The sequence below is a fragment of the Bos grunniens genome, chromosome 22 (genome assembly GCF_055505025.1).
Source record: "Bos grunniens cultivar Pamir isolate PY7600 chromosome 22, Bosgru_T2T1.0, whole genome shotgun sequence".
NCBI classification, from domain to species: Eukaryota; Metazoa; Chordata; class Mammalia; order Artiodactyla; family Bovidae; genus Bos; species Bos grunniens.
In genome coordinates, this window is record NC_141186.1 from 1,049,915 (window position 1) to 1,063,972 (window position 14,058).

At 39.3% G+C, this 14,058-nt stretch overlaps 1 protein-coding gene across 6 annotated transcripts in view; it reads right to left on the minus strand.

Moving 5' to 3' along the window:
* The window catches only part of LANCL2 (LanC like glutathione S-transferase 2), an 84,125-nt gene that overhangs the window by 51,471 nt on the left and 18,596 nt on the right, over positions 1 to 14,058 (minus strand). For 3 of the 6 annotated variants that reach the window (XM_086365537.1, XM_086365535.1, XM_086365533.1), the window contains exons 2-3: positions 9,324 to 9,382; positions 6,155 to 6,272 (exon numbers count right to left, since the gene is read on the minus strand). In XM_086365537.1, the coding sequence (XP_086221663.1) occupies positions 6,155 to 6,184 (30 nt within the window). In that variant the 5' untranslated portion in view covers positions 6,185 to 6,272; positions 9,324 to 9,382. The remainder of the gene's footprint in view (positions 1 to 6,154; positions 6,273 to 9,323; positions 9,383 to 14,058) is intronic. The other 3 variants (XM_086365534.1, XM_086365532.1, XM_086365536.1) reach the window with 1 other exon arrangement.

Below are 14,058 nucleotides of genomic sequence, written 5' to 3' on the forward strand. Positions count from 1 at the left end.
GAAAGGGAAAAAACCTACAACCAACATTACTCTATCCAGAAAGATTCTCATCAGATCCAAAGGAGATATCAAAAGCTTTACAGAAGCAAAAGTGAAGAGAATTCAGCACCACCAAACCAGCTTTAACAAATAGTAAGAGAACTTCTCTAGATAGGAAACACAAGAGAAAGAAAAGCCCTACAGAAACAAACCCAAAAGAAAAAAGTAAACGGTAATAGGATCATATATATCAATAATTACCATAAATGTAAATGGATTAAATGCTTCAAACAAAACACACAGATTAGCTGAATGGACACAAAAACAAGACCCTTATATATGCTGTTCACAAGAGAATAACCTCAGACCTAGAGACACATACAGACTGAAAGTGAGGGGCTGGAAAAAGATATTCCATGCAAATTGAAAACAAAAGAAAGTGGGAATAACAACATTCATATCAGATAAAATGGGCTTTAAAACACACACCATTACAAGAAACAAGGAAGGACACCACATCATGATCAAAGGTACAATCCAAGAACAAGATATAACAATTATAAATATATATCCACCCAACATTGAAGCACTGCAATACATAGGCAAAAGCTAACTATCAAAGGGGAAATTGACAGTAACTCAATCATAGTGGGAGGCTTTAACCACTCACACCAATGGACAGACCATCTAGATAGAAACTTAATAAGGAAACACGAGCTTTAAATGATATATTGGACTAGCTGGACCTAATTGATATCCACAGGGCACTTCATCGAAAAACAGTAGATTTCACTTTTTCTCACTTTTTTCCTGAACATTCTCCAGGATAGATCACATCTTGAGTCACAAATCAAGCTTTGGTAAATTTTAAAAACTGAAATCATCTCAAGATCTTTTTGACCACAATGCTATAAAATTAGATGTGAACTACAAAGGGGAAAAAAACTATAAAAATCACAAACAAATGTAGGCTAAACAAAATGCTTCTGAGTAATGAAGAGGTCACTGAAGAAATCCAAAGAGAAGATCAAAAAATACTTAGAAGCAAATGACAATGAAAACGTGACAACTCAAAACCTATGGGAGGCAGTAAAAGCTGTGCTAAGAGGGAAGTTTATAGCAATACAATCCTATCTCAAGAAACAAGAGAAAATTCAAATAAACTACTCAACCCTACACCTAAAGCAACTAGAAAAAGAACAAAAAACCCCCCCAAAGTTAGTAGGAGGAAAGAAATCATGAAGATCGGACCAGAAATAAATGAAAAAGAAATGAAGGTGACAAAAACAACGAGCAATAAAACTAAAAGCTGGTTCTTTAAATGATTAAAAAAATTGACAAACCATTAGCCAAACTCATTAAGAAAAGGGAGAAGACTCAAATCAATAGAATTAGAAATGAAAAAGGAGAAGTTACAACAGGCAGTGAAGAAATTAATCATGGAGATTACTACGAGCAAATATATGGTAATAAAATAAACAACCAGGAAGATATGGACATATTCTTAGAAAAGTATAACCTTCCAAGACTGAAACAGAAGAAATAGAAAATACGAACAGACCAATTACAGACATAGAAATTGAAACTGTAACCAAAAATCTTCCAACAAACAAAAGCTCATGGCCAGATGGCTTCACAGGTGAATTCTACCAAAAATTCAGAGAAGAGCTAACACTTAATCTTGCTCAAACTCTTCTAGAACTCGTTCTACAAGGCCACCATCAACCTCATACCAAAACCAGACAAAGCTGCCACAAGAAAAGAAAATTAAAGGCCAATATCATGGACAAATTCGATGTACAAATCCTCAGCAAAATTCTAGAAAACAGAATCCAACAACACATTAAAAGGTTCATATATCATGATCAAGGGGCGTTTATTGCAGGGAGGCAAGGATTCTTCAGTATCACAAATCAATCAATGTGATATACCCTATTAACATATTGTTAGGGAAAAAAAACTGCATGATCATCTCAACAGATTCACAGCAAGCTTTCAACAAAATTCAACACCCATTTATAAAAAAAAAAAAAAAAAAAATACTCTCCAGAAAATAGGCATAGATGGAACATACCTCAAAATAATAAAGTCCATATGTGACAAACCTACAGCAAACATTATTCTTAATGGTGAAAAACTGAAAGTTTTAGACGTCTTAGCCGTAGCAATCAGAGGAAAAAAACAAATAAAAGGAATCCAGACTGAAAAAGACATAGGAGAAGTCTCATTGTTTGCAGATGACATGATTCTTTACATAGAAAACCGTAAAGATGTCACAAGAAAATTACTAGAGCTAATCAATGAACATACTAAAGTCACAAGACACAAAATTAATACACTGATATCCCTTGCATTTCTATACACTACCAATGAAAAACCAGAAAGAGAAATTAGGGAAACAATCCCATTCACCATTGAACAAAAAGAATAAAATACCTAGGAATAAACCTACTTAAAGAGACAAAAGACCTGTATGTAAAAAATTGTAAGAAGCTGATGAAAGAAATCAAAGATGACACAAACAGATGCAGAGATATACCATGTTCTTGGATTGGAGAATTAATACTGTGAAAATGACAATACTACGCAGAGCAATTTACAGATCCAATGCAATCCCTATCAAAATATCAATGGTATTTTCACGGAACTAGAACAGAAAATTTCACAATTTGTATGGAAATACAATTCAGTTCAGTTCAGTCGCTCAGTCGTGTCCGACTCTTTGCAACCCCATGAACTGCAGCACACCAGGCCTCCCTGTCTACCACCAACTCCCAGAGTTTACCCAAACCCATGTCCATCGAGTCAGTGATGCCATCCAACCATCTGATCCTCTGTCATCCCCTTCTCCTCCTGTCCTCAATCCTTCCCAGCATTAGGGTCTTTTCCAATGGGTCAACTCTTCACATGAGGTGGCCAAAGTATTGCAGTTTCAGCTTCAACATCAGTCCTTCCAATGAACACCCAGGACTGATCTCCTTTAGGATGGACTGATTGGATCTTCTTGCAGTCCAAGGGGCTCTCAAGAGTCTTCTCCAATACCACAGTTGAAAAGCATCAATTACTCTGCACTCAGCTTTCTTTACAGCCCAACTCTCACATCCATAAATGACCACTAGAAAAACCATAGCCTTGACTAGACAGACCTTCGTTGGCAAAGTAATGTCTCTGCTTTTGAATATGCTATCCAGGTTGGTCATAACTTTCCTTCCAAGGAGTAAGCGTCTTTTAATTTCATGGCTGCAATCATCATCTGCAGTGATTTTGGAGCCCAGAAAAATAAAGTCTGACACTGTTTCCACTGTTTCCCCATCTATTTCCATGAAGTGATGGGACCAGAAGCCATGATCTTAGTTTTCTGAATGTTGAGCTTTAATCCAACTTTTTCACTCTCCTCCTTCACTTTCTTCAAGAGGCTTTTTAGTTCCTCTTCACTTTCTGCCATAAGGGTGGTGTTGTCTACATATCTGAGGCTACTGATATTTCTCCCAGCAATCTTGATTCCAGCTTGTGCTTCTTCCAGCTCATTTCTCATAATGTATTCTGCATATTAGTTAAATAAGCAGGGTGACAATATACAGCTTTGATGTACTCCTTTTCCTATTTGGAAGCAGTCCGTTGTTCCATGTCCAGTTCTAACTGTTGCTTCCTGACCTGCATATAGGTTTCTCAAGAGACAGGTGAGATGATCTGGTATTCCCATCTCTTTAAGAATTTTCCACAGTTTATTGTAATCCACATAGTCAAAGGCTTTGGCATAGTCAATAAAGCAGAAATAGATGTTTTTCTGAAACTCTCTTGCTTTTTCGATGATCCATTGGATGCTGGCAATTTGATCTCTGGTTCCTCTGCCTTTTCTAAAACCTGCTTGAACATCTGGAAGTTCACAGTTCATGTATTGCTGAAGCCTGGCTTGGAGAATTTTGAGCATTACTTTACTAGCATGTGCTGCTGCTGCTAAGTCACTTCAGTCGTGTCCGACTCTGTGCGACCCCATAGACGGCAGCCCACGAGGCTCCTGCCCCTGGGATTCTCCAGGCAAGAACACTGGAGTGGGTTGCCATTTCCTTCTCCAATGCATGAAAGTGAAAAGTGAAAGTGAAGTCGCTCAGTCATGCCCGACTCTTAGCAAACCCCATGGAATGCAGCTCACCAGGCTCCTCTGCCCATAGGATTTTCCAGGCAAGAGTACTGGAGTGGGTCGCCAGGGCCTTCTCCGACTAGCATGTGAGAGGACTGCAATTGTGCGGTAGTTTGAGTATTCTTTGGCATTGCCTTTCTTTGGGATTGGAATGAAAACTGACCTTTTCCAGTCCTGTGGCCACTGCTGAGTTTTCCAAATTTGCTGGCATATTGACTGCAGCACTTTCATGGCATCATCTTTCAGGATTTGAAATAGCTCAACTGGAATTCCATCACCTCCACTAGCTTTGTTCGCAGTGATGCTTCATAAGGCCCACTTGACTTCACATTTTAGGATGTCTGGCTCTAGCTGAGTGATCACACCATCGTGATTATCTAGGTCATGAAGATCTTTTTTGTACAGTTCTTCTGTGTATTCTTGCCACCTCTTCTTAATATCTTCTCCTTCTGTTAGGTCCATACCATTTCCATCCTTTATCGAACCAATCTTTGCATGAAATGTTCCCTTGGTATCTCTAATTTTCTTGAAGAGATCTCTAGTCTTTCCCATTCTGTTGTTTTCCTCTATTTCTTGCACTGATCCTTGAGGAAGGCTTTTTTATCTCTCCGTGCTATTCTTTGGAACTCTGCTTTCAGATGGGAATATCCTTCCTTTTCTCCTTTGCTTTTTGCTTCTCTTCTTTTCAGAGCTATTGGTAATAAAAGACTCCCAATAGCCAAAGCAATCTTGAGAAAGAATGGAGGTGGAGGAATTAACTTTCCTTACTGTGGGCTTTACTGCAAAGCTATAGTCATCAAGACAGTGTGGTACTTGCACCAAAATAGAAATATAGACCAATGGAGCAGGACAGAGACCCCAGAGATAAACCCATGCACCTATGGGCACCTTGTCTGTGATGACAGAGGCAAGAACATACACTGGAGAAAAGAAAGTCTCTTAAATAAACAGTGCTGGGAAAACTGGACAGCTACATGCAAAAGAATGAAACTAGAACACCTCCTAACATCACACACAAAAATAAACTCAAAATGGATTAAAAACTTAAATAGTAAGGCCAGAAACTATAAAACTCTTAGAGGAAAACATAGGCAATACACTTTTTGATGAGATCAATGTAATGGAAATTAAAAAAAAAAAAACCCACAAAAAAACCCATCATTAAATTTACAAGCTTTCTGCACAGCAAAGGAAACAATAAAGAAGATTAAAAGACAATCCTGAGAATGGGAGAAAATAACTGCAAATGAAATAACTGACAAAAGACTAATCTCCAAAATATATAAGCAGCTCACATAGTTCAGTATCAGAAAAACAAAGCCCCATCAAAAATTGGGCAGAAGGCCTAAACAGACATTTCTCCAAAGAAGACATCCAGATGGCCAATAAACACATGCTAATCATTGGAGAAATGCAAATCAAAACTACAATGAGGCATCACCTCACACCAGTCAGAACAGCCAACATCCAAGACTGCAGAAACAATAAATGCTGGAGAGGATGTGGAGAGAAGGGAGCCCTCTTGCACTGTTGGTGGGAATGTAAACTGATACAGTTACTATGGAGAACAGAGATTCCTTAATAAACTAGGAAAAAATCTACCATATGAACCAGAAACACCACCACTGGTATATATTTAAGAAAACCGTAATTCAAAAAGACACACGTACCCATGTTCACAGCAGTACTATTTACAACAGCTTGGACAAGGAACCAACTTAGATGTTCATTAACAGAAGAATGGATAAAGAAGATACAGTACATACATACAATAGAATATAATTCAGTCATAAATAAGAATGAATTTGTGTCAGTTCCAGTGAGGTGGATGAATCTAGAGCCTGTTATGCTAGATTTTTTTTTTTAATAAATTAAAAAAAAATTACAAAGCATTTCATCAATGAAGATAGTTCAAAACTTCTTTTTATAAAGTATAAAACATATCATTTTAAAAGAAAAATAATTCAGATCCAAGTCTTACACATCATAATCCAAAAATAAAATGTATCAATTGCTTATATCCCATAGACTTACCTGTCCAACCTGTATAAGCAGAGCAATCATGTGGATCAGCTGTCTTCAGCCCTTCTTCCATTTGCTGTAGAAGATCTTTAATTTTGGTCTGGATCCGTCTTGTGAAGTTATTAATAATCTGACAACCAAAAGAAGACATAATATTAAATTACAGAAGACTACGATAATGTTCAGAGGAGGCAATGGCACCCCACTCCTGTACTCTTGCCTGGAAAATCCCACGGACAGAGGAGCCTGAAAGCCTGCAGTCCATGGGGTCGCTGAGGGTCGGACATGACTGAACGACTTCATTTTCACTTTTCACTTTCACACATTGGAGAAGGAAATGGCAACCCACTCCAGTGTTCTTGCCTGGAGAATCCCAGGGATGGGGGAGCCTGGTGGGCTGCCGTCTCTGGGGTCGCACAGAGTCGGACACGACTGAAGCAACTTAGGAGCAGCAGCAGCAGGATAATGTTGCAGTGGTTGGGAAAATTCCCTGGAGAAGGGAAAAGGTACCCACCCCAGTATTCTGGCCTGGAGAATTCCATGGACTATTTAGTCCATGGGGTTGCAAAGAGTTGGACATGACTGAGCGACTTTCACTTCACTTCAGTCTAACAGTCTAAGTTGTAAAAACAAACAGAAATTATAATACCTGGCCCATTTCAATGATTCATTGGTTGGAGCAAGTCTATCTTGTTTTTATGAGGTTAAGTTTTAAAATGAGAGCGTGCCCTATATGGATTCTAAGTAACAAGTAGGATTACAAAAAATAACCTGCAGAAATCAAAGAAAAAAACAAAACAAAAAAAGAGTATAGAGATGGATCTGACTACACAAACATTTTAATTTAAGTTAAAGAACATAAGATGGCTTAAAAGTCAATGACAAGGGAGGAATATGTACAGTATAAAATATTATAAATAAAAGTAGGCTATGTAACAATATGGAAATACACATAAAATTATCAACATACCTTACAAAAAGAAAAAATCAAATTGCAAGCATATGCAAACATTTTCAATCACTTAGCAATTAATGAATTGAAAATAAATACAAATACTATCAGATTAACAAATAATAAAATATAAAGTTCCAAGGCTGCTAGGCGCTAAGGAAGCAGATATTCTTACTGAGTGCTGGTGATCTTTCTCAAAGGAAATTTATCAGTAATTCTTAAAAATTTTTATTTATTTATTTATTTATTTTACTGGGTCTTTGTCACTGTGCACAGGCTTTCTCTGGTTGTGGCAAGCAGAAGCTACTCTCTGGTCGCTGTGCACAGGCTCCTCAGAATGGGCTCTAGGGCCCGGTAGTTGTGGCACACAGGATTAACTGCCCCACAACATGTGGGATCTTCCCTGACCAGAGATGGAACCCTTGTCCTCTGCACTAGCAAGCAGGTTCTTAATCAATGGATCACCAGGGAAATCCCCCATCAATATTCTTAAACATGTAGTTTACAGTGTTGTCCAGATTTTTCTGCCTTTGATGATTTTTAAAAACTCTAGTCACTACATCAATCGCTGAGGTGTAATAGTAATTCTCTTTCTGCCGCCCTTTAGTGTACTTACGGGAGAAGACAATGGCATCCCACTCCAGTACTCTTGCCTGGAAAATCCCATGGACAGAGGAGCCTGGTAGGCTCCAGTCCATGGGGTCGCTAAGAGTCGGGCACAACTGAGTGACTTCACTTTCACTTTTCATTTTCATGCATTGGAGAAGGAAATGGCAACCCACTCCAGTGTTCTCGCCTGGAGAATCTCAGGGACAGAGGAGCCTAGTGGGCTGCTGTCTATGGGGTTGCACAGAGTTGGACACGACTGAAGCGACTTAGCAGCAGCAGCAGCAGCAGTGTACTTACAGTTCTATTATTTGACACAGACAAATTAGGGCTATTATGTCTTCTTGACAGGCTTTATCATCAAGAAACATCCCTCTGTGAGGCTACAGGGAAGTTACTTTCATGTTACTGGACAGTTAGTGCTTTCAGGCCAAATTTTACTGAAATTTGGGATTCTGGACTAAAAGCAACCTTAGAATTACGTTACAACTGTGAAAGCCCCAGAGAGATTTACTTAAACCTGGAGGGATGTGTGTACATTTCAAAGGGTATGAGAGTCTGGAGCAGGAAGACACTTCCCAGTCATAGAACTGAAGACAAAGGAGCCTGGTCTTATCACAGAGAGATTTATTTACAGTCCAAAGATTTCACTTTGTGACAAAGGTCCATATAGTCAAAGCTATGGTAGCCTTCCAGTAGTCATGTATGGATGTGAGAGCTGAACAGTAAAAAAGGGTGAGCTCCAAAGAGAAGTCTTAGAACTGTGGTGCTGAAGAGAAGACTCTTGAGAGTCCCTTGGACAGTGAGGAGATCAAACCAGTCAATCCTAAAGGAAATCAACCCTGAACATTCATTGGAAGGACTGATGCTGAAGCTGAAGCCCCAATACTTTGGTTACCTGCTTCAAAGAGCGAACTCCTTGGAAAAGACACTGATGCTGGGAAAGACTGAAGGCAGGAGGAAAAAGGGGCAACAGAGGATGAGATGGTTAGATGGCATCACTGACTCAATGTACATGAGTTAGAGCAAACTCCAGGAGAAAGTGAAGGACAGGGAAGTCTAGCATGCTCCAGTACATCATGGGACTGCAAAGAGCTGGACACGACTGAGTGACTGAATAACAACAATGACGATTTTGATATTTCCAACAAAACTCTCTCAGAAAAGGAAGGAGAGACAGTTGTCTTCTTCCCTTTTATAAAAAGCACAGAAAACTTAATTTTTCTTCATTCTTTGCCTATAATACAGACTTTGTCTACGAATCTTTGACCTGGGTTTTGATGACTCAGATGTGAGATTCAGGGAACCACTCACTAGTTACTTTCTTTCTCATAAATAAAGTAACCTCTTGTGTACTTTCAGGAAACACTTATAATAAGTATAAATATTAAAAAACTAAAGAACAAAAACTAGGGATCTACCCACAAGTGGAAGGACTTCCGTGTGAGCAGTGGGGCCCAGCGCCCTACTCCAAGGGACTTACAGCAAACCTGGCCCGCTAGGGCACGAGGTAATAAGCAGACAGACTTCAGTACCAGCGGCGAAGCCTACAGGAGACTGAGCCAGGTCCAGCCCCTGAGCTATAGTCTGGGAGTACAGGCAGAACAATGACTCAGCAGTCACCTTCAGATGAGACAGCCTTTGTGGAAATCCGTATTTCCAGAGGAGAAGTATCAGCATTCCTTTTGAGGACAAAGAAAAAAAAAAGTTTGGATGAGCTGGAGTGGATAAGAGGAACAGCTTGTCCCTGCCTGTATCACATAATGTACAGATACAGCATGTGGCTAAATAGACAGCCCATGATTTCTCTCACAGGGGAAAGGGAGAGCCACTGAGTCCAGTTTCTAAAGGGTCAGCCACACTCGTTTGGTATCTAAGTCTGTGCAGGACTCTGCTGAAGAGACTTAATTCTCTCATTTCTCATAATGCATCCAGAGTATCCCAAAGGAAGTCCATGCCTGGGGAGAGGGAGCAAGTCACAGAGTAGCATGTAAGATTCCCAGAGGCCATTAAAGGAATGTAGTTTCTGCTGATGCATTTTGGACTCTATGAGGAAACATGAAAAATCAAGGAGACATGATATCACCAAAAGATCACAATAATCTTCCAGTAAACAAATCTAAAGACAAGAAAATCTACTATTTATACAATAAAGAATTCAAAATAGCTGTTCTAAGGAAACTCAGCTATAAGAAAACACAGAAAGAAAATTCAAAGAAATTAAAAAAAAAAAAACATGATGTGATGAAAATGAGAAATTTAACTAAGAAATAAAAATCACTGAAAAAAAAATTCTAGAGTTTAAGACCTGAACAAATGAAATGAAAAATGAAATAGAGAGCATCAAAAGCAGGTAGACCACATAGAAAACAGAAGCAGTAAAAGAGCTAGGGGGACTTCCTGGTGATCCAATGGTTAAGAATCTGCCTTGCAATGCAAGGGACATGGGCTCGACCCTGCTCAGAGAACTAAGATCCCATATGCCACGGAGTAGCTAACCCCTCACGCCACTAACTACTGAGCCCCTGTGCTCCAGAGCCTGCAGACCACAACTAGAGGGTCTGTGTGCCACAACAAAAGGTCCCACAGGACTCAATGAAGACCCTGCATGCTGCAACAAAGACCTGACACAGCCAGATAAATAGATGAATATTTTTTAAATTCTTTAAAAAAAAAAAAAAAAGATAGGAACTTTGAAAGAACTCAGCCTAAAGAGAAAAAAGAATTAAAAAGTGAAGGAAGTCTGAATAATCTATGAAGACATCCTCAAAAACCCAATATCCAATTCATTAGAGTTCCAGAAGGAAAAATGAGGGAAAACAGGGGCAGAAAACTTATTTAAAGAAATAATGCCTGAGAACTTTCCAAATCTGGAAAGAGATCTGGACATCAAGTTCATGAAGCTAACAAACAGATTGTCCCATTAAGTCAACCCAAAATGTCCTTCTCCAAGACATTTTATTTAAAAAACAGAAAGTATAAAAAATCAAACACAAAAAAGAGAAACCTAAAGACAGCAAGAAAGAAAGAAGACTGTAACCTACAAAGGAACCTCCAATGGGACATCAGTGAATTTCTCAGAAGAACTCTTACAGGCCAGGAGACAGTGGGATGATATATTCAAAGTAATGAGAGAAAAAAACAATCAAAAATAATCCACCTGGGAGCTTTCCTGATGGCCCAGCAGTTCCGACCTGTGCTTCCACTGCTGGGAGAACGGGTCTAATCCTGGGTTGGGTAATTAAAATTCTGCATGCTGCTTGGCATGGTCAAAACTTTAAAAAATTTTTAAATTAAAAAAAAAAAAAAATACTCCACGTGGCAGAATTATCCTTCAGGGATATAAAGACATTTCCAGACAAAAGATGAGGCGATTCATCATCACTAGACCTATCTAACAAGAAATGCTGAAAGAAGTTCTTCAAGCTGAAATGAAAGGAGGCTAATCAGTAACATGAAAGAAAAAATACACAGATAAATATATGGGCAAACTCAAAACCCTGTAATATGATGTTAACACAATGCTACTTTAAAGATTAGAACAAGAGTATCAAAAGTAAATAAAGTTACTATAATTTGCTAATAAGTCCACAACATAAGAAGGCAAATTATGACATTTAAAAAAACATAAAAGGAGGAAGAGTAAAAGTGGAAAGGTTTTGTATGTGATTCAAGAGATGGGAATACCAGACCACCCGACCTGCCTCTTGCGAAACCTATATGCAGGTCAGTAAGCAACAATTAGAACTGGATATGGAACAACAGACTGGTTCCAAATAAGAAAAGGAGTATGTCAAGGCTGTATATTGTCATCCTGCTTATGTAACTTATATGCAGAGTACATCATGAGAAACGCTGGGCTGGAAGAAGCACAAGCTGGAATCGAGATTGCTGGGAGAATTATCAATAGCCTCAGAAATGCAGATGACAACACCCTTACGGCAGAAAGTGAAGAGGAACTAAAAAGGCTCTTGATGAAAATGAAAGAGGAGAGTGAAAAAGTTGGCTAAAAGCTCAACATTCAGAAAACGAAGATCATGGCACCTGGTCCCATCACTTCATGGGAAATAGATGGGGAAACAGTGGAAACAGTGTCAGACTTTATTTTTTGGGGCTCCAAAATCACTGCAGATGGTGACTGCAGCCATGAAATTAAAAGACACTTAGTCCTTGGAAGAAAAGTTATGACCAACCTAGATAGCATATTCAAAAGCAGAGACATTACTTTGCCAACAAAGGTCTGTCTAGTCAAGGCTATGGTTTTTCCAGTGGTCATGTATGGATGTGAGCGTTGGACTGTGAAGAAGGCTGAGTGACGAAGAATTGATGCTTTTGAACTGTGGTGTTGGAGAAGACTCTTGAGAGTCCCTTGGACTGCAAGGAGATCCAACCAGTCCATTCTGAAGGAGATCAGCCCTGGGTGTTCTTTGGAAGGAATGATGCTAAAGCTGAAACTCCAGTACTTTGGCCACCTCATGCGAAGAGTTGACTCATTGGAAAAGACTCTGATGCTGGGAGGGATTGGGGGCAGGAGGAGAAGAGGACGACAGAAGATGAGATGGCTGGATGGCATCACCGACTTGATGGACATGAGTTTGGGTGAACTCTGGGAGATGGTGATGGACAGGGAGGCCTGGCGTGCTGCAATTCACGGGGTCGCAAAGAGTCGGACACGACTAAGCAACTGAACTGAACTGAACTGAAGTTAAGCCATTATCAGAGTAAAATATGACTAGGTATAAGATGTTTTATGTATCTCACGATAACCGCAAAACAAAGAATTTGACTAGATTCCCAAAAGACAAAGATGGAGAATGAGAAGCATACAACAGTGGGAAACCACCATTTCACAAAGGAACCCAGCAAGAATAAAAAAGGAACAAGAAAACTACAAAATAGCCAAAACACAATTAAAAAGATGGCACTAGGAAGCTCTTGTATTTGTACTCAGTCATTCAGTCATGTCTGACTCTTTGTGACTCTTTAGACTTCAGGCTCCTCTGTCCATGGAATTTTTCAGCCAAGAATATGGGAGTGGGTTGCTATTTCCTCCTCCAGGGGATCTTTCCAGGCATCACACCCAGGTCCCCTGCATTACAGGTGAATTCTTCTCTGCTGATCCATTGAGGAAGCGCAGTAAGCTCTGACATATCCATAATCACTCTAAATGTAAGTAGATTAAACTTCTAATCAAAAGGCAAAGAATGGCTAGATGAATGTAAAAAACCAAGATCCAACTATATGCTGCCTACAAAAGACTCACTCTGGCTTTAAGAACACACAGGCTCAAAGTGAAAGGATGGAAAAAGACATTCCACAAGTGGAAACCAGAAGAGAGCAGAGGTAGCTGTATTTATACCAGACAAATGATCTTAAGTAAAAAACAGTCACCTGAGACAATGGTCCTTCTATGAAGGGGTCAATTCTTGAAGAAGACATTACCAATTAGCAATAGTAATACAAATGCACTCAACACCAGAGCAACTAAATATATTAAGCAAATACTAACAAAGCTAAAAGGTGAAACCGACAATAATACAACAGTAATAGGTAACTACAACACCACACTGTCAGTAGGGATAGGTCATGCAGTCAAAAAACCAAAAGAACACTGGACTTGAATCATACATGAGACCAAATGAACCCAACAGACACATATAAGAGATTCAATCTGACAACAGAATACACATTCTTCTCAAGTACACACAGAATATTCTTAGTGGTAGATCAAATGACTGGCCACAAAATAGGTCTTACTATATTTAGAAGAGTGCAACCATACTATGTAACTACTGTGCTTGTGTTCAGCTGTGCAGTTGTGTCTGACCCTTTGTGACCCCATGGACCCCAAGGAGCCTACTAGGCTCCTCTGCTTATAGATTTTTCCAGACAAGAACCCTGGAGTGGGTTGCCAATTCCTCCTCCAACTTTTCTGACACTGGCATAAAAATGGAAATCAACAACAAGGGGGAAGTGGAAAATCCACATATATGAGGAATTTAAAGAATATACTCTCAGATGACCAATGTCAAAGAAATCAAAAGGGAAATCAAACAATACCTTGAAACAAATGACAACTGAAACACATTACCAAAACTACAGGATGCTGCAAAAGCAGTTCTAAGAGAGAAGTTTATAATGATAGATACCTATAGGAAGGAAAAAGGGAAATCTTAAATAAATAAATAACCCAGCTTTACACCTCAAAGTGAAAGTGTTAGTCGCTCAGCCTTGTTCAACTCTTTGCGATCCCATGGACTGCAGCCCGCCAGGCTTCTCTGTCCATGAAATCTCCAGGCAAGAATACTGCAGTGGGTTACCACTTCCTTCTCCAATGGATCTTCCCAACCCAGGAATT